The sequence below is a fragment of the Mytilus californianus genome, unplaced genomic scaffold (assembly GCF_021869535.1).
Source record: "Mytilus californianus isolate M0D057914Y unplaced genomic scaffold, xbMytCali1.0.p SCAF_4, whole genome shotgun sequence".
Lineage (NCBI taxonomy): Eukaryota > Metazoa > Mollusca > Bivalvia > Mytilida > Mytilidae > Mytilus > Mytilus californianus.
The window spans coordinates 68,720,120-68,742,076 of NW_026262690.1; the positions used below are offsets into that span (position 1 = coordinate 68,720,120).

General features: G+C 33.5%; 1 protein-coding gene across 2 annotated transcripts in view; it reads right to left on the bottom strand.

Moving 5' to 3' along the window:
• Positions 1 to 253: 253 nt before the first annotated feature.
• The window catches only part of LOC127698678 (serpin B6-like), a 35,733-nt gene continuing 14,029 nt past the window's right edge, over positions 254 to 21,957 (bottom strand). Inside the window, exons 1-2 of one of the 2 annotated variants that reach the window (XM_052202280.1) lie at positions 7,227 to 7,305; positions 254 to 2,474 (exon numbers count right to left, since the gene is read on the bottom strand). In XM_052202280.1, coding sequence (XP_052058240.1) covers positions 1,197 to 2,360 — 1,164 coding nt within the window. In that variant the 5' untranslated portion in view covers positions 2,361 to 2,474; positions 7,227 to 7,305 and the 3' untranslated portion in view covers positions 254 to 1,196. Of the gene's footprint in view, positions 2,475 to 7,226; positions 7,306 to 21,957 lie in introns of those variants that run through there. The other variant, XM_052202281.1, reaches the window with a different exon arrangement.

Genomic DNA, 21,957 nt, shown 5'->3' on the forward strand with positions numbered 1-21,957 from the left:
ATGACAAAGGATAGACACGACTGTTACCGCAGACATTGAAAAAATAAAAAACAAAAGCAACGCACTTAAAACTCAAAGAGAAACACAAACCCCTTTAAACGAAACTAGGGGGATCTCAGATGCTCTGGAAGGGTAAGCGGGTTCCTGCTCCACATGTGGCACCCGTTGTTTTAAACATTTCAATAAAGAATTATCTGGGGTATCTGAACAGAAAATCATAGGAAGTAGTATTTGATTTTTTAAAGACTACGTGTTTACCTCTTGTAATTTTTATTGAAATATCAAGTTACTGAACATTAATGGTTAAACCACAGACCATGTAGTAACAATTGATAGAATTTAATGAACCGATCATAAAATAGTAACACAGTCAACTAGCAACTCGCCCTTTTCTGACTCAAATACAACAAGTATAAATATCTTGGTTGACTTGAATAAATGCAAAAAGACCTTTCGGAAATTTGGGTTCTCAATGCTCTTCAACTTCATATTTTATTTGGTCTTAAAAACTTTTTTGATTCGAACGTCACTGCTGAGTATTTTATATAGTCGAAACGGTCGTCTAACGTATATAATTTTAATCCTGGTATCTATGCTGAGTTTATTGGAAGTAACTTATTGTTTAAATTAATCAATAAATTTCATTGTTTTTGGAACAGAGTCATCAATCATGAATATCATGGCACAGATCTTGTTATGATTGTTGTCTTGTTCAACAGTCAATTATATGAATGGAAACAGATAAAAAAAGCTATACATGGGAAGACCGTTCCTTGACTCTAAATGATTTAAATCAATGTGTGTTTAAGAGTTTTGGAAGTAAGACCGACAATCTATTTATATCTGGATTAAAATAATTGATTGCTGTTTACTTGAATATACAGGACAAAATCAAGTTAATGATTGATTGATTTTTGTTTGCTTAACGTCCAGTGACAAATATTTCATGTATGTTCGGGACGGGAACAAATTAACAACTAGTACAGTTGGAACCTATTAATTGTTGGTGATATTGGTAATCTAACTTCAATTTTTTTGGTTAAAAATGTCAATAATAAATACTTTATCTCAGCATGCACGTTATAAAAAACATTTCTGAATATTATATCAACTGTAATAATCTAATCAAATTTATTAATATTATATATATAAGTGACACCAATATTCATGACAATCAAATCAATCTTCTCTTATTCTCATGACTTTTTTTCTGAACCAGTGTATCTACCACTAAACAGAACAATATTTGATCTTTTGTCCTTAATAAAGAATAAGAATGGTTTGTCAGCCTTGAAAATAAGCCTTCGGACAACAGCATTCGTCATCATGACGACTCCTGTTGCTGCAGCTGCTTCCGTTCCCTCCTCGTTAACTTCCACAAAAGCCTTGTGTATGACTTTAGAAATGTAAACATTCTTTGTTTTATCCATTCCAGAAAAATCTGCCTTTGCTTGGTTAAAGGCATCTGGCATTCCCAATTTGGACAAAATTGTTGACAGTTCAAATTGGGTTTCCAACTTAAATTTTGGTATAAAAACTTGAACATCTGAATTATTTCTGAGAGTACTCTGAAGTTCATTGAACAAATCAGGATTCATGGCTTCTTCAATGGCAGCCAAGCCATCAGTACTGTCTGGCAGGATGAATAGCATACTAAGGCTGTCTCCTTTATATGGCAATTCTAACACACTGCAGAGGTGATGTGGATTGTATGTGAAATAAAATTTCTTCTTCTGATACATCATATCAACTTCCACTTCTTCTGAGAGGTTTATGTGGAAGCGATCTTTATGAGTTTGCTTCTCATCAAATTGGCTAGCCCAATTACCCTTGAAATATATTGCATTTACAAGAACCATAAAAACATCTGGTGTAAGAATTCCAGAACGGATCAAGTCCTTAATCTTGTCATTTGTTCTCTGACTGACCCAGCCATTGATAATTTTCCTAGAAACCTCACCCTGAGAAAAATCCAATGGAAGGATGTCAGCTTGGTAGTGTTTTATACAACTATTTATATAATCAGTCTCAACTTTGAATAAATGGTTTGGAAATAGTCTGTTAGCTGTGTAAAGAGTAAAATTTTCATTTTCCTTCAAAATGATAGACAAATAATTTTCGTATGATTGATGAACCTCATCTTTCATATCTGATATTCCCAGTGCATCTGCCATCTGTTCTGCAGTTTTCTCTCGTGCTCCAAGAAAGGTCATAGAAAGGGCAGTTGATATACTGAATGGTGAAAAGAAAACACTGTTGGAATTACCCTTTGTTAACTCTTTGTGCAACTTAAAGGTAAACTGTAAATTGGACTTGGATAATGCTGCAGATGTGTTATTATTCAAATTGCTATCAGCCATATTTGAATTTGAGGAACTTGAGGTCAAATTGAACAAATTCAGCAGCAGGAAGAGACACAGTAACACTTTCAGCACAACTAAATTGTATCTTTTTCATTTATTACTTATTCAAACCTGAAAATATAATACATGTATTGTATATTAATTATAGCAATATGCGACAGATTGACTGAATGTGTTTAGGTAAAAAAAGTGTATTTGAAATAAAGTAATTATCTTATCCCTTATATAATAAAGAAAAAAACCCTTAACCTTACAATTGATCTGCCTTCTCCATTTTTTTGCAAATCTATATCAGCCATGTTTAATTGATATGATTAATCCTTCTTTATACTATACAATAAAACGAAAGAAAAGATGGTGCTGAGCTAGCAAAATATTAAATCAAATAATTTCCTTTCCAACTAATTAATCTACACAGATTGGATTCCAAAAAATAAAACAGGAAGAAAAAACACAAAATATTAAAAACAAAAAAAACAAAACAAAAAAAAAACACGAAGGAACAAATTAAAAGTAGTGAATGATATTTCAACATGTTACCCAATAATAGAACAAGGAAGAGAAAATGTTAATGAAATCTGTTCAACATTTTTGTTCTTTTGAATGTTATCAATAACATAATCTGTTGTTAGTGGTTCTTCAGTTCACTAAGTGAAATTGTCCTTTTTACTGTTTGAATCACAAGTTATGATAGACCTACAGAGCTGAATTTACACAACGACAGCCATTTTTAGACGCCCATCTTTAAAGACGGGCGTATTATGGTATGCTGTTGTCTGTCTGTCTGTCTGTCCCCCGTCAACATGTACGACAATTACTCAAAAACGCTTTCACCAATTTTCATGAAACTTTAATCAAACTTTAATGAATTATTCATATCAATTGATATTCAATTTTTATAAATTTTTCATATTTTACGTTTCCGAAATATGGGATTTATTCATAGAAAAGATGGTGGAATTTCCAGTTTTCAGACAATGACTCAAAAACGCTTTGAACAGTTTTCATCAAATTTTGGTGACTTGTTTGTATCTATTGAAATAAGCTCCTTTTTGTTTTTTCATAAATTTCTGATATGAGATTGCAGAGTTATGGACTAACTTTTCTAAAATTGTCCGTTTATAAATTTAGAAATTATAACTAACTTTTCTAAAATTGTCCGTTTATAAATTTTGAAATTATACTAACTTTTCTAAAATTGTCCGTTTATAAATTTTGAAATTATAAAGAAACTAAGTTTTCAACTCCCTCAGGCAAAGTTGACCTTAGATGAATTTGGCTATTTGTTTTAGGTATTTTTGTCATATAGCTCTTCAACTGTTTCGGTACTTATACATCCCTCGGATTTCAAATGTTTGGCATTGAGCGTTCCTGATGAAGGTAAATCCGGAGAAGCGCTTCGGACGCATGAAATTATTAAACGTGTTGTTTTCAATTTTTTACATCACTGGGTCGATACCTCTGCTGGTGGACTATCAGTCCCCGAGGGTATCAATAGCTCAGTAGTCAGTACTTCGGTACTGACATGATTTATTACTAACTTTTCTTAAATTGTCCGTTTATAAATTTTGAAATTATAAAGAAACTAAGGTTTCAAATCCCTCAGGCAAAGTTGACCTTAGATGAATTTGGCTATTTGTTTTAGGTATTTTGTCATATAGCTCTTCAACTGTTTCGGTACTTATACATCCCTCGGATTTCAAATGTTTGGCATTGAGCGTTCCTGATAAAGGTAAATGCAAAAAAGCGCTTCGGACGCATGCAATTATTAAACGTGTTGTTTTCAATTTTTTGTATCTATTGAAATAAGTTCCTTTTTGTTTTTTCATAAATTTCTGATATGAGATTGCAGAGTTATGGAATATTATTCGCTGAAAAATCGTTGAAAACCGTTCATTTTCATTCATTTAAAGCTTAAAGACGAGCTAAAAGGTGGAAGGGCGTATCATACGCTCAAGGCGCAGCTCTTTATTGTATATTAAAATCACTTGAATCTACAACTTATAATTAAAATCTGTGGTGAATTACTTCCTTTTTTATGTCCCATCTACAACAGTAGGGGAACATTTTGTTTTCCAGTCTGTGCCTTTGTTAGTCTGTCCAACTGTTGGTCTGTCCAGAATCACGTTAACATTTTGATTAAAGGTAGTTTTTCATGATGTTGTGGTCAACTTGAAACTGAGTCAAATGATCATTATGATGTGAACTTTTTTAATCATATATCATATGTCAAATTTGGATTGATCGTTGAAGTTTTGGTTAAAGATAGCTTGCCATGAAGGTAACCTTAAATTTATCCATCCAGTTATTTTAAGTAATTGAGGTCTTTTTTGAGTGCTGTGAATTGATAATTTCAATGACCCTTTTCTCATATGTATCCTACTTATGCTTAATACTAGTCAATATCAAGGAGTAATTCTTAAGTCAATGATATACTAGAGTCATACTAAGGTTCTCTCCATACCAAAGATATAAAAAAGTCTCATACAATAAAAAGTGGATTCATTAATTTTCATGATAACAAAATTTCTTTGATTAGAGAAAGATTGTATTTTTGTGGATTTTTGATAACATGGTTTTGCCCTATTTCGTCAAACAAGCCAAAAGAAAATTTGGACAACTTTGAACATTTGAATTAATGGTTTACCTAAAATATACCCACAAAATCCACATAAAAGGTATCCCCAAATAATAATAAATCAACAGCAATGCAAGAATATCAGTGAATATCATATCTTAGAATATTATTTGCAATTGTAACTTTAAAAAATAAAATATTCTTCTCAACATTTCCAAATATTTGAGCAATAACCCTATAAAATCAATAAACTAATAGTAACATATCCATACAATTGTCGAGGAATATTTCATGTAATGAACAGCTCTTGCCACCTTGCATTTTCATAATACATGTTTTATGTATTTTAATTATACATGTTTTGCCGGTGAACCAGTACAGATAACATACTACAGAAAACGTATCATATACATATACACAGATATATTTGACAAATATGTTTATAATTTGCAGCGAGGCAGGAGTTTTTGATCCATGTTAGTGTAAACAGTATGTCATTGTGAAAATAATAAAATAAACATTACAATATGACAGTTTTATTAGGATCGGAAAACAAGTAATTTTGCTCCATGTTGAAGTACTTACAGTGACTTTGAGATGAAGCACAGCAATAAAAGTGTTTAACATGTGTGCATATATCGATTTTGTGTAATGAATTGATCCACCATATCATTCATTTCCATTATCTTATTATGAAAATAACTTAGACTTAAACTTATGATTCTCTACAGTAGAGTGAATACTGTTGCTTTCAAGTGATAATATATATAAAAGCAGAATATCTTAATTTATGCATTTACAGACAAATCAAGTTACATGTCGTGCATGCGGGGTTCATTTGAAAAGTTTTCTTCGCATGTACCCAACACGTTAGCTGCAAATTATTAACACATTACAAAAGAACTAAGCTTAAATGATCATTTCTTTCATTTCTTTCATTTACATGATGGATTGTGTTTTCGCATTTCCTATATTTTAGATGGATTCAGATGTGATTTATAATAATATGAAAACTTTAAAATGTTTATCGTATCTGCCTATTTTTCAAAATCTTCAATGGGGAATTTCAGTGCAAGAGGATCTGATGAATCTTTTATACATGTGATAAGCGTTTTTGATATAATATTCCATGGATGACTGAATTTGTATGTACTTAAAATGTATTTTCAACTTCTTTGAATGTGTTTTTTTGAAAGTGTCTACATAATATGAGTGAGGATTTCAAGTCTCAAGTCAGCACCTCTCTTGGGGAAAATCCCCTATCATTTAAGAAAGTTGGGAGGTCTCTACCGTTTCCTTGCAATTTAACATTTTTACCTTCAGCAATCCTTTGTCTGTGATGTTATAAGAACAGAGGCTTGTCCTACGACATATATATATAGCCATTTTGTGGTGTGCAAAGAATTTCAGAAAACCTTTTTAAACAGAATTTTCTGATGTTATATCTGTCATTATGACGTTATACTGTTCATACTGTTATTTTTTTTAATTTAAAGGATCCTTGAATATATTTATAATAAGTACTCAAGCAGTAGAAGTTTGTAATTATTCATTAGTAATGTAACTTTGAAAAAAAAATCCTTTTTATAGTAATAACGAGGGACATATATGCAGGGTTTACCCACATCAGTGTTTTAATCTGTAACCGGAGAGCATGATTTGACATCCAACATTAATTCCTGTGACAGCTGATATTTCCCTGACACAGTTAGACATCGCTATACCAACTGACCTAAGTGAGGTTTACTCCTCTAGCGGAGCTAATATAGCTGGCGTTTATGAATCTACTATGTAAGGAAGGGGAAGCACCACTTTACTTCGATCACCTCAAGAGTCATTATACTATAATGATGATGTCTTCATCACTTCCCCTGGCTAAATATTATTTCTTTTAATTGTGTGTTTTTTTGTTCGGCGCATATTTTGTTACCGGAGAGCATGATTTGCCATCCAAAATTGATGAACCTTAATCTACTAGGTAATGGGAAGCACCGCTTCAAATCATTCGATTCAAATGCATTTGCTAGTTGGTGTTCATATTTCATTCCTTTTGTTATTTCTTTATACTAAACCAAATCTTAGGACGATTCGAATATGTCTGAGGAATATGTTTTTTTTTTACAAATATGAAACAAGGAAGTAAATTAAACAATCAAATTACCCGAGATATAGCGAAATAATAATATCATACATTTTGTACATATATAAAAACTACTTGTCTCAAATGATCTTTGCTCTACTAGTTGTATATTCTTTGTTATCCAAGACAAATGTTGCTTAATTACCTTTAATATCCTCTTTCAGTGACACTATCTACGTCATTTCGTTGTCCAGGGCAAGTCTCGTGATACCTGGGTATACTATGTATTTGATAGTTTGATAGCGGTAAATTTCAATGGTATGCAAAAATTGAGATTGAATTGGTAACATATGCTATTTATATATACATGTAATTATAAGTGACCGCTGTGGATAGTTGACTGTTAATAAAAAGCAAACAAATGACATTCTAGTAAATTAATGAAAGTGTAACAAAGAAAAACACGAAAATAATTGAAATTTAATGAAAAAAAAATCATGTGTTGATTTTGGAACAAGGGGAGAGCAAAAAAAATTGTCCTGCCCCAAGACGTGCGGTTTGGTACATGATTTGAGTTCTTTTCATTGTTTGGACGTAGTATTTAAATTTCCATGTGTATACCATGCGTGTCCTACCTTGTTTTCGGGAAATTTATGAACTTAATTTATTATTTTACAATACTTAAAAACAACTTAAGTATGGATAGTAAAAAAGGATTTTGTCAGAGTGATTTGATTCACCCAAAACAATATTAAGGAAAGACAAGGATAGTATAGTGGTATGTGGTATACAAATGGAAAATTGAATATTCAGTGCAAATGTAACAGCCACTATGTTCCGTCAGTTACTTTGTTCCGGCGGAACTTTTCAACTAGTTATTTCGTTCCGATGGAACTTTCCAACTAGTTGTTTTATTCCGAGTGCAGTCGAAAAGTTCCGGAAAAAAGTAGCTAGTTGAAAAGTCCCGGAACAATGTAGCTAGTTGAATAGTTCTGGCGGAACAGAACAACTAGTTACATCGTTCCGAATATACCATATTTCGTCCTTTTTGTAGAAAGAGGGGGAAGAATGAGTATCAGTATATATAAGAGCAAATCATTAATTTACTAGAATACCCAACGCACTGAAAGGGGTTTCTTTGAGGACAAATATGCAAAATTTAAGTTGTATTTCATAGCTCACATAAAACGGAATAAGTTGCATTATCATGCAAATTTAGTATTCATAGTATTCTCAAGAGAGGGAACAATACCCCCTCCTCATGTGGTTCTTTGCATCAATTCTCCAAATGGAACTTTTGGGCTAGTTTGTTAGTTCCGGTTTTGACTTATTTGCCAAAGAGGAACTTTGTGGCTAGTTGATAAGTTCCTTTTGACTTTTGTAATCAGTATCTTGGTTTCCCTTTGAAAGGTTCAAATATAATATGTTGCGCTTTTACTTTGCATCAATTCTCCAAATGGAACTTTCTGTCTGGTTGATAAGTTCCGTTGGAACTTTTGGGCTAGTTTGTTAGTTCCGGTTTTGACTAATTTGGCGAAAAGGAACTTTCTAACTAGTTGATATGTTCCGTTGGAACTTTTCAACTAGTCACTTTGTTCCGGTGGAACTTTTAAACCAAAGGAAGAACAAAGTAACTAGTTAATAAGTTCCTCCGGAACTTTTCGGCTAGTTAGTTCTTTCCGCCCGCAACTTTCCAACGTCGGAACAAAAGAGCATTTACACAAACAATGAAAAATATTTATTCATATCATATACCCAAATGCCTGTGGCTTTTAAAACTACCCCGGAAAATAAAGTTGAGCATAGTTCAGTGCGGCAAATATGCATGTGGACAAGGATGTGGTTTGAAGCAAAATGTTCTTTATGGTGTGAAGAGTAATTTCATACTTAAGTGCATTGTCCGCCTAATTTGATTTATATTTGTGGGCTCAGTATAAATAGTGTGTGCACTCAATATACATATATTGTGCGCACAATTTGATATTACAAATTATTATGAATGAAATAAAGATGAGTTATATACTTGTATATATCTTTTAAAACAAAATGTTATATTGTTTTACGAATAGTGCAAACTGATATGCTTTTTCATTAATATCTATATAAAAATTGTAATAGTGTATGTACTTTATAAATATGATATTATTATTTTGAGGACTCTAAGGAAGATTAGTTTTAACTAATGGGATTATCCTCTTGAAATAAAGATTATTTATTTATTTATTATACGATGCTCCCAAATTTATACAACGTCACACGTGGTCAGATGCCGGAAGGGACGATTGTAGCTTTGAGTCAATAAGATTGCTGATCAACCATGCCCCCTTTTTCTTGGACCTACTGAAACTCCTTTTCTAATTTTTGAATTAAATAGGAAATCAAACTATTATTGCTTATAACTTACACACATGTATGTCCTGCACTTCAACATGTGTATCTTCCGTTTTCTGAGACTTCGATCTTCTGACCGATTGCCCTATCCCCACCCACCATCTTTGAAACTCTTTTGTTTCCGATCCAACTTGTTTGCACTCAGCCTTTGGAGCATGTTCTTTGAGTCGGGGAGGTATATGTCCATACACTTAATGTGTTCTGAAAATCAGCACAATATATTCAGATTAACGAGCATGTGTACGAAAAATCTTATCTTCTTGTCAGCGAAAACTTGCTCTGTCCTCTTATAGAATCAAATCAAACCAGAATATGTTATTCCTAATGTTAAAAGGTCCATTTATAGAGAATAAATCAATACAAACCACAAAAATTAAATTCAAATGTATACAATTTAGAAATATTCAAACAAACATCACATGTAATCATACATTCATACTGATTAATTATTTAACAGACAAGCCAAAGAACATATTTATTTGCACATGCACAATTACATTTAACTGCAATGGGCTCTGTAATGGCACGAGAAACAAAATAATAAACTGACAATTGTATAAGTATTTAGGAGTGACAGTGGCTTTCATAAGAGAATCATAAATGAATGAACATGAACGCTGAGCGTAGTTCCATGTCAAGTCCAAGAGGATGAAGAGTTGGAGGGGAGGAGAGCAATTTTGAGACAATACGCACTACATCTTAAATCAATATAGTATCCAATTTCACCTTCGAGTCGACGTCAATTATATACGATCATTTTTGTTTGTTTGAATTGCTGCACAAATTTGAGCATTTTATATTTGAGAGCTTGAGGTTAAATTTGTGAAAATTTTGGAAAACTGGTCATACAAACACCTGTTTATTCCATATAGAGTGAACACATTTTTTTCTCATTTAATGCTGCACATTAATTACCACATATCTAACGTGTTTTGATCTTTACTAGGGCCGAAACAAGCAACTCTGTGCTGTACTTGATCAAGATATTTGATCAAAGTTTGGTTTGATTGGGTACCACACTGCGATGGCCTGATCAGTTATAATTTCCTCGCATACATTATATAGTAGGCAGTGGTCTTGACTGATGACTAGCAACAGCCAACGTTTCTGCGGAGGAAGTCTGGGGTTCAAGTGGACTCCCGGTGATCTCGTTGATGTGTTTACAAAGGTATTTCACATTCTAAACAACTTCCCGTTACCTTTCATGCAGGGTATATGTTGTGTGCAGGGGCTGATGCTTTTCATGGTAAAAATACATCTGCGACCTGAGTTCACCACTCTTCAGAGGAGAACAATCCTGCATCTGAAGATGTGCAGTCCGACAAGTTATTTGTGTAAGCTAGGAACAGGGGTGATCCTAGTCCGAGATTACTCTGACGTCCAATGGCTGTTTTGCCAGACAAGCTGGGGCCGTGGGACATTAGAGCTCGTCCCATATCAAAAAGTGGATATTTGCCCGTCCAAAATGAATGCGCCACTTCGTTGCTTCTGGAGCCGATTGACGGCCTTAAATCTATATAAATCGGACCTCAATTTGTTCATTTTTCATTTATCTCTTCATTTATGTAAATTTCATCTACCTGCCACCCTTTATTTTCTCATATTTGGATATACCGACTTGTATCGTCTTGTTTTTGTTATTGATTCATACCCTTTGCGAATTCAAGACTTATCATGCTTATGGAAACATTTCCCTCCACTAATCAGAAATCCCCTTTGCAGTAGTTTTCAGTAATATAAAAAAAAAAAAATCAACAAAACTAAAGCAAACAGACTTATTAATTTAATCCTACCCCAAGCAAAATCAGTAAAATAGATGATGATCACCATGACCAGGCTCACGAGCTTTCTCCGATCGAATATCTTGGTGGGTGGGGTGGGGTGGGGGGGGGGGGGGGGGGGGGAAGGAATACAAATATTTAAAAGAGTGCTAAAATATAAAATAAAGGAAATTATGGATGAAAAGATTTAAAAAATAAGTATATTCAAAACCTCATACATATAACCGTTAACGTCTAAAATTGAAACATAATTGTGTGTTGACATTTCCCCCTACGTGTAGTACTCCAATTACTCAGAGTTTCATTGACTTTGATACCAATCAAAATAAACTATACATCATTCAACATAATGTGTATGTTGTTCTCAAGTTTTATTCTCGCTACTTTAAATTTATAGTTTTTCACTAGCAGGGAATTTTGAATATTGAAAGGCGTCATTAATTTCAGAGACATATATGGTATATGTCTATTAGTTCATAAAGATGTCAGTTTATATATTAAAAATTTCATTCAGATACTGTTTTAATTTATTCATTAGGAATTTCTACAGACTTCAGAATAGCATATTTCCGTTAGTACTTCGCCGGTTGTCATTTTCACCATGGGAAAAGTTTCAAAACCATGTAAGAATTTGAAGACCTTCCAAGAAATATCAGAGCGAAACACAACCAATAAAAGTGTTGTGGTGCGCTTTACATGTCAGCACGTGGCCCACGAAGTAACAAATGAATGATCATCACACAAATTATTTTAAATAAACCTTAATCGTTTCGTTCGTTTTTGTGCATTGAAAATTATGTACAGGTTTCTTCTGGTCATCGAACAAGGTCTTGTCTCCCTTCTGGTATGACTTTAAAGCTTATGTCACAGTGAGGTACAGCCATCAATATTAGAGTGAACGATGGCATGGAAAAATATCGGCAGATTACTGAGGTATTTGAATTGGCTTTCAGGAAACTTGTCAGTAGTTGTCTTATGTGATAACTTCACGTTCTTCTTATTCATTCTCACACAAGCAAAGTGAAAAGGAAAAAATGTAACTTCAGAGCTTGATATATTGTAATGACATATATATATCGTTTGAGACTGTATGTCGACCTCTAGATGACTTTGAGTTTTATTGTATTGTTGGCTTAATTGCTGTGTCATTATTGTTTACATATTCATCTCCTTTTATTCGCAATAAATTTAAAATCTTTGAAGTTCACTGAAAGGATTCGATTTGAAAAAGGGATAAATGAGGGAGGGGGCAATAGGGAGTCCGTTAACATGTTAACAACACCTCGATTTTGGCAAAAACAGTTAACAACAAATATAAAATGTAGATAACAGTTAACACCAACTTTAACTGAATAACAGATAACAGTGGTGTAAAAACTTCAATAACACTTAACAACCATATTGAAATATCGAACAATGTTAAGGTATTTGATTGTTCTATCCGAATTCGAGGAATTTTCAAAACAAAACGGCGGGTGCAATAAAGCAGGAAATGTTCACCCTTTCAAAGCACCTGAGTTCACTCCACTTTTGATCAGGTCTGTGTTCATGTGTTGTATGTACTATTAGTGTATTGTGTACACCGTTTGTCCTATATATATGCTGTATGCTTGTTGTCTCGGTTTTGCCCTTTGCACATGGTTTTCCCCGACATGTTCCAAAGAACGTCTTCCCTGGTCAGATGAGGCCATTCCTGTTAACGTGGGGATACATTTCATAAATCAGTTCACTCGAAAATACCTCCCTATTTTGAAGATCAGTCTGTGCCTATTATTTCTTATACCTATACCAGACCAATTGCAACTAAAATTTTCAATTACTAACACGTGTTGCAGGATCTCAATATTGACGACTTCAAGCCTAAACCTCCTGATTGAACCTGTGCTTATATATAATCCGGCTGGCCACGTTATTACTGGTGACCTAAACATTGTCAATAACTCTTCTCTGCGAAATGTGTTATCCAAAGACCCGAAATATCGTGAGCCTAAATCCATCAATTGGAAACACAACTTCAAAATACTGATGGATTCAGTCGAGGATTATGCCAGGCAATGGGTTAAACGCGAGAAAGAAGGCATAGACCAGGGGCGGATCCAGGAATTTGTCAGGGGGTGGTCACCTTTTGAAATCTTAAATTAAAATTCAATTTTTTTTATTGATATCATGAAAATAGTTACAACTATAGAATACACCAGTTACACATGATTTAAAAATTGATTCTAATTTCATTTTTCTTGGATGTCTGCGTGCAAACATGTCAACGATCACATCAAGTTCTAAATCTAAATTGTAATGCACGTGCATCAGTGAAAGTCCATTTAGTCGATCCTGGCCCAAATTAAATTTCTCTTCGTTTGTTAATTTACGTGTTGATTGTTTTACAAAACCAATATATAAATAACACATAGCTGAGAGGGTGATAGAGCAAATTGTTACCCCGAGAAAACATTGTCAACCGCGGCGAAGCCAAGGTTGACAATGCTTTTTCGAGGAGTACCAATCTACTCTATCACCCTCTCAACTATGTGTTATTTAATTTATTATACTGAATGTCCCATCATTATTGTCTTTTACAGATGAATTTTATTTAAAAGTATTTTCTATGACGTCACGTACATAACAACGTTACGGGTATTAGAAAAATCAACAGAAGTGAAGCAAGATGTTTTGTTTTTTTTATTTTGACAGTCAAATAATAAAATCTGAGCCAAAACGTAGAACTTAAGCATTGTCTTTATTTACTTGTTAATTAAATTCATTGTCCTTTAAATTATCGATTTTCGATTGGTCTGGACGAGAGGGTGACATTCAAAAAAATTGTCTCCCGCTTCGCCGCGGTTGACAATGTTTTCTCGGGGTAACAATTTGCTCTATTACCCTCTCAGCTATGTGTTATTTATATATTATCTACCTCGTATTAGCCAATCAAAATCTGGCATTTTAACGTGAAGTATAATAATGTCGTTCATTGTGTAAACATACATGTCAAGGTACGTGTATTTCGCCTTAAGGTAAGTAATGACAACTTTATGACTGGTATTTACGATAGACAAATTGATTTAATCAAAGAATTTATTTTTCAAAATGTTCAAGGTGCACCATTTTTTGGTACATGGTGCACCATTTTTGCAAACCTAGGGGGGGGGGGGGGGGTCACCGGCACCGGGTGACCACCCCCTGGATCCGCCTCTGAATTATAAGATACTCTTTCCAAAAGGATTAAGGCTGTGAGGTCGTTGATATTAGATATAAGAAACTGAATCGGTCTATTAATACCCATATGCTACATCAATCTTTAAAGACCCAAATGTTGCAAAACACTTGTCCTACCTCCATGACAAATATGTCGTTGTCCCCGCAGATAAAGCCACAAACAACATCGTTTTTGTGTGTAAATCACATTACATAAACGGCTTGATAAATGATAAGGTATTGACAATTCACATGGAAACTCAACATATACCCCCACGACACTTACTAAAGAGGAAATCCTGAATAATCATAGGTCTGTTCTATGTTCCTTTGTAATTTCAACCAAAGATGAAGAACTGGATCTTCCATAATTATCTCTGGCTCAGAATAGAAAACAAGATAAACAAAACTTTTATTTTGGCCGAAAATTATTGTACAAGTTCATTTAACAAATGATATACATACACATGAAATAGAGTATACAACATTGCGGGCCCTACAAAAATAACCCGCATAAGTTAAACATTGGTTTGGTCCAGTAAAGTTATATGCATTAGTGATGCCTGGGGACTAACCCTGTATATCATTCAAACCATCTTAGCATGACAAACCAGAATATATATGGTTTAGGGGTGGGGATCTCGACCATTTACAAGATATTAGAACTTTCTCAAATGGCAGGGGGTCGGGATGACCCCTGGGGACTAACCCTGTATATCATTCAAACCATCTTAGCATGACAAACCAGAATATAAATGGTTAAGGGGTGGGGATCTTGACCGCTTACAAGATATTAGAACTTTCTCAAATGGCATGGGGTGGGGGTGACCCCTGGGGACTAACCCTGTATTTCTTTTCATGTGCTTTATCATGACAAACCAGAATATATATGGTTTAGGGGTGGGGATCTCGATCATTTACAAGATATTAGAACTTTCTCAAATGGCAGGGGGTCGGGATGACCACTGGGGACTAACCCTGTATATCATTCAAACCATCTTAGCATGACAAACCAGAATATATATGGTTTAGTGGTGGGGATCTCGACCATTTACAAGATATAAGAACTTTCTCAAATGGCAGGGGGTCGGGATGACCCATGGGGACTAACCCTATATATCATTCAAACCATCTTAGCATGACAAACCAGAATATATATGGTTTAGGGGTGGGGATCTTGACCACTTACAAGATATTAGAACTTTCTTAAATGGCATGGGGTGGGGTGACCCCTGGGGACTAACCCTGTATTTCATTTAATGGGTTTTATCATTTAGAACATTTTCAATTAAAAAGATTGTGTCTATCACAAACGGTTTTCAATTTATAATCATTTGAAAATTTAAAAAAATAAAATCCCATAGGGTTCTATAGTAAAACCATCTTTTCTTTTTGCCCCTCAAAGTACCCCTTTATAAACCCCATTGCACAAACAAAACCCTAATTGCACCACTAGACATGTTAGTCTAACATATTGTGAAACCCTAAGTTAATCTGACAAGCGGTTTTGGAGAACGGGTGTGGACAAGTTCAAATTTAAAAGCGGAGGAAGAGGAAGAGGAAGAATAATAATAATAATAATAAGAACTGAGCAAAAACAATAAGTCTTCCCAAACTTTGTTTGGGAGACTTAATTATGAATACAAAGTACCTTAAAAGTACTCACTGAACAGGTACTATTGATAGTACAGAATTTCGAAATGTTGAAAGAAACGAACTTCGCATATAATTATGCGTTTTTAGAATTAAAAACTGTACAATTATCTCTGGCTCAGAATAGAAAACAAGATAAATAATACTTTTATTTTGGCCAAAAATTATTGTACAAGTTCATTTAACAAATAATATACATATACATGAAATAGAGTATACAACATTGCGGGCCCTACAAAAATAACCCGCCAAACAAGCCCGCAAAACACAAAACAAAAAGTATAAAGCAATACTATAGAATAGTAATAAATCAGACCCACAAACTGATATACTTTTGTGTAAGCCTGAAGAGACTCAAGAAATCTATAAGATACTTTCTTGTAAATCTCCTACTGAAGATCCAAAGAATATGTTACTTCTTTGTTCATCTGACTCAATGAATAACGAACTTCATTGTAAGCCACCTACTTGAATGGTTATCTACAAAATATAAACAAAGAAAAAGTTAACAAACTACAACTATATAATTAAACATATGCAATTTACAAATGCGAAATGACATGAATAAAACACATTTTAAGCTGAAAAACGCCAGCTTCATTTAAATGCAAACCTCCATCTTTAATAGCAAATAAAAGTCTCTTTTAGGAGAACCGTTGCCTTTAACAAAAATCTTCTATAAGACTTAATGAAACTTATTTTCTCATCTTTACAAAAACCAATTAAGGCTTTATTAATCTCAACAACCTTACTTCCTAACTGAACAAAATCAACTGATCGCGGTAAAATAGAAGATATCAATATATTTATGTCTCTATTTCTATTTCTTATACTATAGATTAAATTTCTAAATTTACATAAAATAATCTCTGGAGTATGATTCTCTACATCATTGGTATCAAAATGCAAAATAACATGAGAAAAGCTATCAAAATCATGAAGATACAAATACTCCTTATCAATAATATATTTAATGTAACCTAAATTATCTCCACTAAAACTCTGTACTAACGTGTCTTTTATCCCATCCAAATATTTCCCGATAGAATCACACAAGATCAACACCCTCTTCTTCATTACTGCAATTAAGGGATGAATTTAGTCATACCCTTAGCAACGGAGACTTTCTCTGATAAAGAAAATTGAAGATACAATTTATAAGCATCACTTGCCCAATAGCCATGAACTTGTATTAACTCCGCAGGCACCTTAGATTCAAAGGCAAACGTAGCACCCCCACGACGGAAGCTGTGTGTAGAAAATAGTCGTGGATTCCTACATATCTTAATAATAAACTCCTTAATATACTGCTGAAAATCTATATAGGTCACAGGAACTAACTTGTGTTTACTAGGAAATAGAAAAGCCGGGCTATCTCCGTCGGCAGGAATTAATTTACACATATTCCTATACGCTCTCAATGGACATAATGCAGATCAAGTATTTTCAACTAACGGTATCTTCAAAATTCTATTACCCATCTGTATGGTTTTTGACCAATTGAAAATTACAATAGCAATATTACCCTCTAAAACTACTTTATTTCTAGTAAACTGTTTATCTTTGTCAAATGACATTTTAGAATCGGGTACTAAATTTGATTCACGCGCCATTAAGAAAAAGGCAAATAAAAACGAACACCACATAGTGCACTGCTTTGGATCGTCGTGATTTATAACTCTATTAATATCTAGAAATGTTAACAGTAGTTTTAAGACCACATACATAATTTTTTATAGAACTTACTAATTTGAACATCGTACTTAAAAATTGAATGAAGAAACAGATCGTTTTTAATTATACAGGACATTCCTTTAAATTAAAAAAATGTACAAAAAAGCAAAAAGGCTCGCCACTGAACCATTTAATTCTTTTTTGTTCCTACAGCAAAGGCTGATAGTGTCGATATATTTACATCCCTTTCTAGTTTTCTAATTTGTCTATCTGAAAACGTAATTTACCATTCGTGAATAAACTGAAACAACTCATTTGGCACTCCAAATTCTTCTAAATGTATATATTTTGTCTCTTCAAAAAAAGTTTTAGCATAATTACTATGTAAATGCCAGCGAGACAACATATCTGCCAAACGATTGTCAACACCTGCAATGTGAACTGCCCTCAACTCAAATTCATTTATAGCGGCTAAAAAACAGATCTCACGCAAGCAAGATTGTAAAAATTGATTCCTTGATTTTCCAGTGTTTATTATTGTTACTGAAACCTCATTATCACATTCAATTATAATTCTCTTTCCTTTAAATTTAGTTCCCCACAATTTCAGGCATACCACTACTGTTAACATTTCTAATGCATTAATATGAAGCTGTTCATTCACAATAGAATCTGGGAATTCAACATGAAAAAAATGTTCTTTGAACATGCCACCACAACCTGTCATGCATGCATCCGAAGAGAATATTTCATCTGGTTTCGACCACTCTTCTATTAACACCATTGATACACCGTTATATAAAGGTAGAAACTTTTTCCACCATATGATGTCTTTTTTAACAAGTTCAGGCACCTCACTCTTTTTATCATCTTGATATATATATCTTAACCAATTAAGTATTCTAGAAATAAACACTCTTCCGGGTCTAACACAACACCCGACAAAATTCAGTTTTCCAACAAGCGATTGAATTTCACGCTTAGAGGCGAATTCTTTTCCTACCCACTCCAATAAAATAAAATCTATATCTTTTAATCTCTCAACTGAAATTTCTAAAGTCATTTTAACCGAGTCACAAATAATTCCTAAAAATTCCATTCTTGTTGATGGACCCACAGCTTTATGTTCTGACTCTTCAATTCCACAGAAAGTTAACACATTTTGTCATTCCAAAAAGGCTTTTGAAGACATTGTTGGAATTTCTACCCCGGCAAAGTCATCTAAATAGTTTATGATTTCAAACCCTAAAGATCTATAAATAAAAGCAATTGCGTTTGTCAAACGTTGACAGATTTGTGCAGCTGATCTTTAGCCCATTGACAGCACAATATCAAAAAATATGTGCCCATTCCAAGCATATCCTACTAAAAAGGTATCTCCAATATCAATTGGTATTTGTCTGTATGCCCGGGCAAGATCCCGTTTGAAAAGATGAGATCCACTTCCCTTTTTCTTTATTAACGAAACTAAATCATCTACTCTTGGGTATATTAAAAAAAAGAACAGGTTCACCTAAATATTCATCTTTATCTATAAATTCATTTACCTAAGTTCCACCAGCCGAACTTAAGTCTAGAATGATCCGTCTTTCCGTTGAATCCTTTTTTTGGAACAGTATTCAATGGAGATAAGATAATACCATGATCAAACGGGTTCACATGAAAAGGGCCAATTATTGCCCCCTTAGTAAGTTCTTTTACCAAATATTTTTCCAGATCATTTGGAAACTCCACTGCCCCACGATGATTTTTAACTTGTAACACCTCTTTTTGAACCTTAAAATCTCGTAACAACTTCAAGGATTCCTTATTTCGGTGAAAACCAATTGGAAATCCAAATTCTAACAATTTACAAATTTCTCTGTCCGGATAATCACTCAACGTTAATTGAAAATAGTCTACATTTATTTTAGATAGTGTCTTAATTTTACAGTCTTCAAAATTCAATTTTGACGATTTAAAAACTAAATCGTGATCATGTAAAAGTTTGTCGGTTTTGAAAACATCATATTTACGATCAAGCTTTTTAATATGATCTAGTCAAACAGGAAAATTAGGACAGAGATTAGAGCATTCTGGATGATTTAACCAGAGACATATATATATGTCTCTGATTTAACTTTTTATTATCCTTTTTCCAGCAAACTGCACAAATGTGAAAGACCGTTTTATATTGACCTTTGAAATTAATTTGATGTGGCGTGGATTTTGACGTACAACGATTTCTGTTATATAATGTACAAAACCAAATACTTTCTTCATTTTTGTTGAAATCTGATTTAAATGACTTACTACCAGACGTGTTCTCCGACTTTGATAATATGTAACAACAAAATTATTTTCATTTACCTGTGTTTAAAGTTTTTGCAAATGGCTGATATTTTTGTTCGAGCATATTGTTTTTCTTTAATTGTTTAACATTTCTTACCGATATAACATGTTACTTTTATTATTCTTCCCTAAGTTTATTTATTTTGTATTTACATTGTGTCATAGGTCAAATTTATTTGTTCAGTGTATGTTCAATGGTGTTAATATGTCCTTTGATTGAGTTAAGCTATTTCAGTTGATATTTTATAGTGTGTCTTTCTATGTTGTGATGTTACACTATTGTTTCAGAAAAAGGGTGAAGGTTTGGTACCATTAAAACGTTTAAACCCGCTGCATTTGTTTGCATCTGTCCTAAGTCAGGAATTTGATGTTCAGTAGTTGTCGTTTGTTGATGTGGTTCATAAGTGTTTCTCGTTTCTCGTTTTTTGTATAGATTAGACCATTGGTTTTCCCGTTTGAATGGTTTTACACTAGTAATTTTTTGGGGCCCTTTATAGCTTACTGTTCGGTGTGAGCCAAGGCTCCGTGTTGAAGACCGTACTGTGACCTATAATGGTTTACTTTTATAAATTTTGACTTGGATGGAGAGTTGTCTCATTGTCACTCATACCACATCTTCTTATATCTATGGACTTAAAACCGGAACTTCAATGCATGTAGGGTCATCTTTCCAAGTTTTTTGGCCCAATTCTATTTTACGTAGCCATGCTGCATAAAAGGCAAGAAGACCTTTCCAAGCATAAATATTACTGTAATAAGTAATTTTCTTTAAAAGATTTAATCTACCTGATCTCTCTGTTTCTGAAATACCATGACTTGTAATAATTTCAAGCTCTCCCGCGCGGTAAACAGTTTAATGTCTAAACTTTTAAAGGAAGTCGATTCGTTTACATACTCATATTGTAGAGCGGAATGAGGCCATAACAATTGATTTTTAACTTTATCAGACGATTTACTCTGAATACCAGATTTAATTTTTCTTTTACTGCGTTTATTCTTTTTCTTTTCTCCCTCAGAATCGTCTCCCGAATCTGAAGAATCAGACGAACTATCAGAAACAGCTATATATTTCTTTTTATCACAGTTCCCTTTTTTTACCTTTTTTTCTATTTACCCCATCATCTGAACTACTCTCTGAACTTGTTGAACTAAGTTTATTCTTTAGTTTGCTTTTCTTTTTACTGGCATCTCCTTTTATTTCAGGTTTATCAAATAACCCCATATCTGACAATTTTTTATCAACTTTTAAATTAAGTTTTTCCATCTTTCTAAGATCTGTTAATTTAACTTTCTCATCTATTGTATTATCCTCCCCTTTCATTGACTTTAACACTTTTTCTCCTTCTTCTATTTTCTTTTTCAAAACTGCTTTCTCCTTCTCTTTCTTCTTCCGTATACTATCTTCAGTGTTCTTCAACTTTTTACGCAACTGTTCTCATTCTTCGTCTGATCGACTTCCATCTTCATCAGAATCCATATCCTCCGCCACCACCTTGTCTAAGATCTTTGCTGTGGTGAGTTCCAACTTTTTCCTTGGTGTAGAAATCTTAAAAGGATCTGTTATATTCAACTCTGGCAGTCCATATTCATTTAATGACTTGTAATTAATGCCTTTACGGGATCGTAATTCTCGTAAACTTTCTGCCATTCTCTAACTATTTTCCAACTAAAATTCTTTCTAACTATTTTCCAACTTAACTTATCGAAAATACATCTAATTATGAATACAAAGTACCTTAAAAGTACTCACTGAACAGGTACTATTGATAGTACAGAATTTCGAAATGTTGAAAGAAACCGTAACTTCGCATATAATTATGCGTTTTTAGAATTAAAAACTGTACCATTGTATTGGATACCTAAATTACATAAGTGTTCTTACAAACAATGGTATATTGCTGGGTCTTCCAA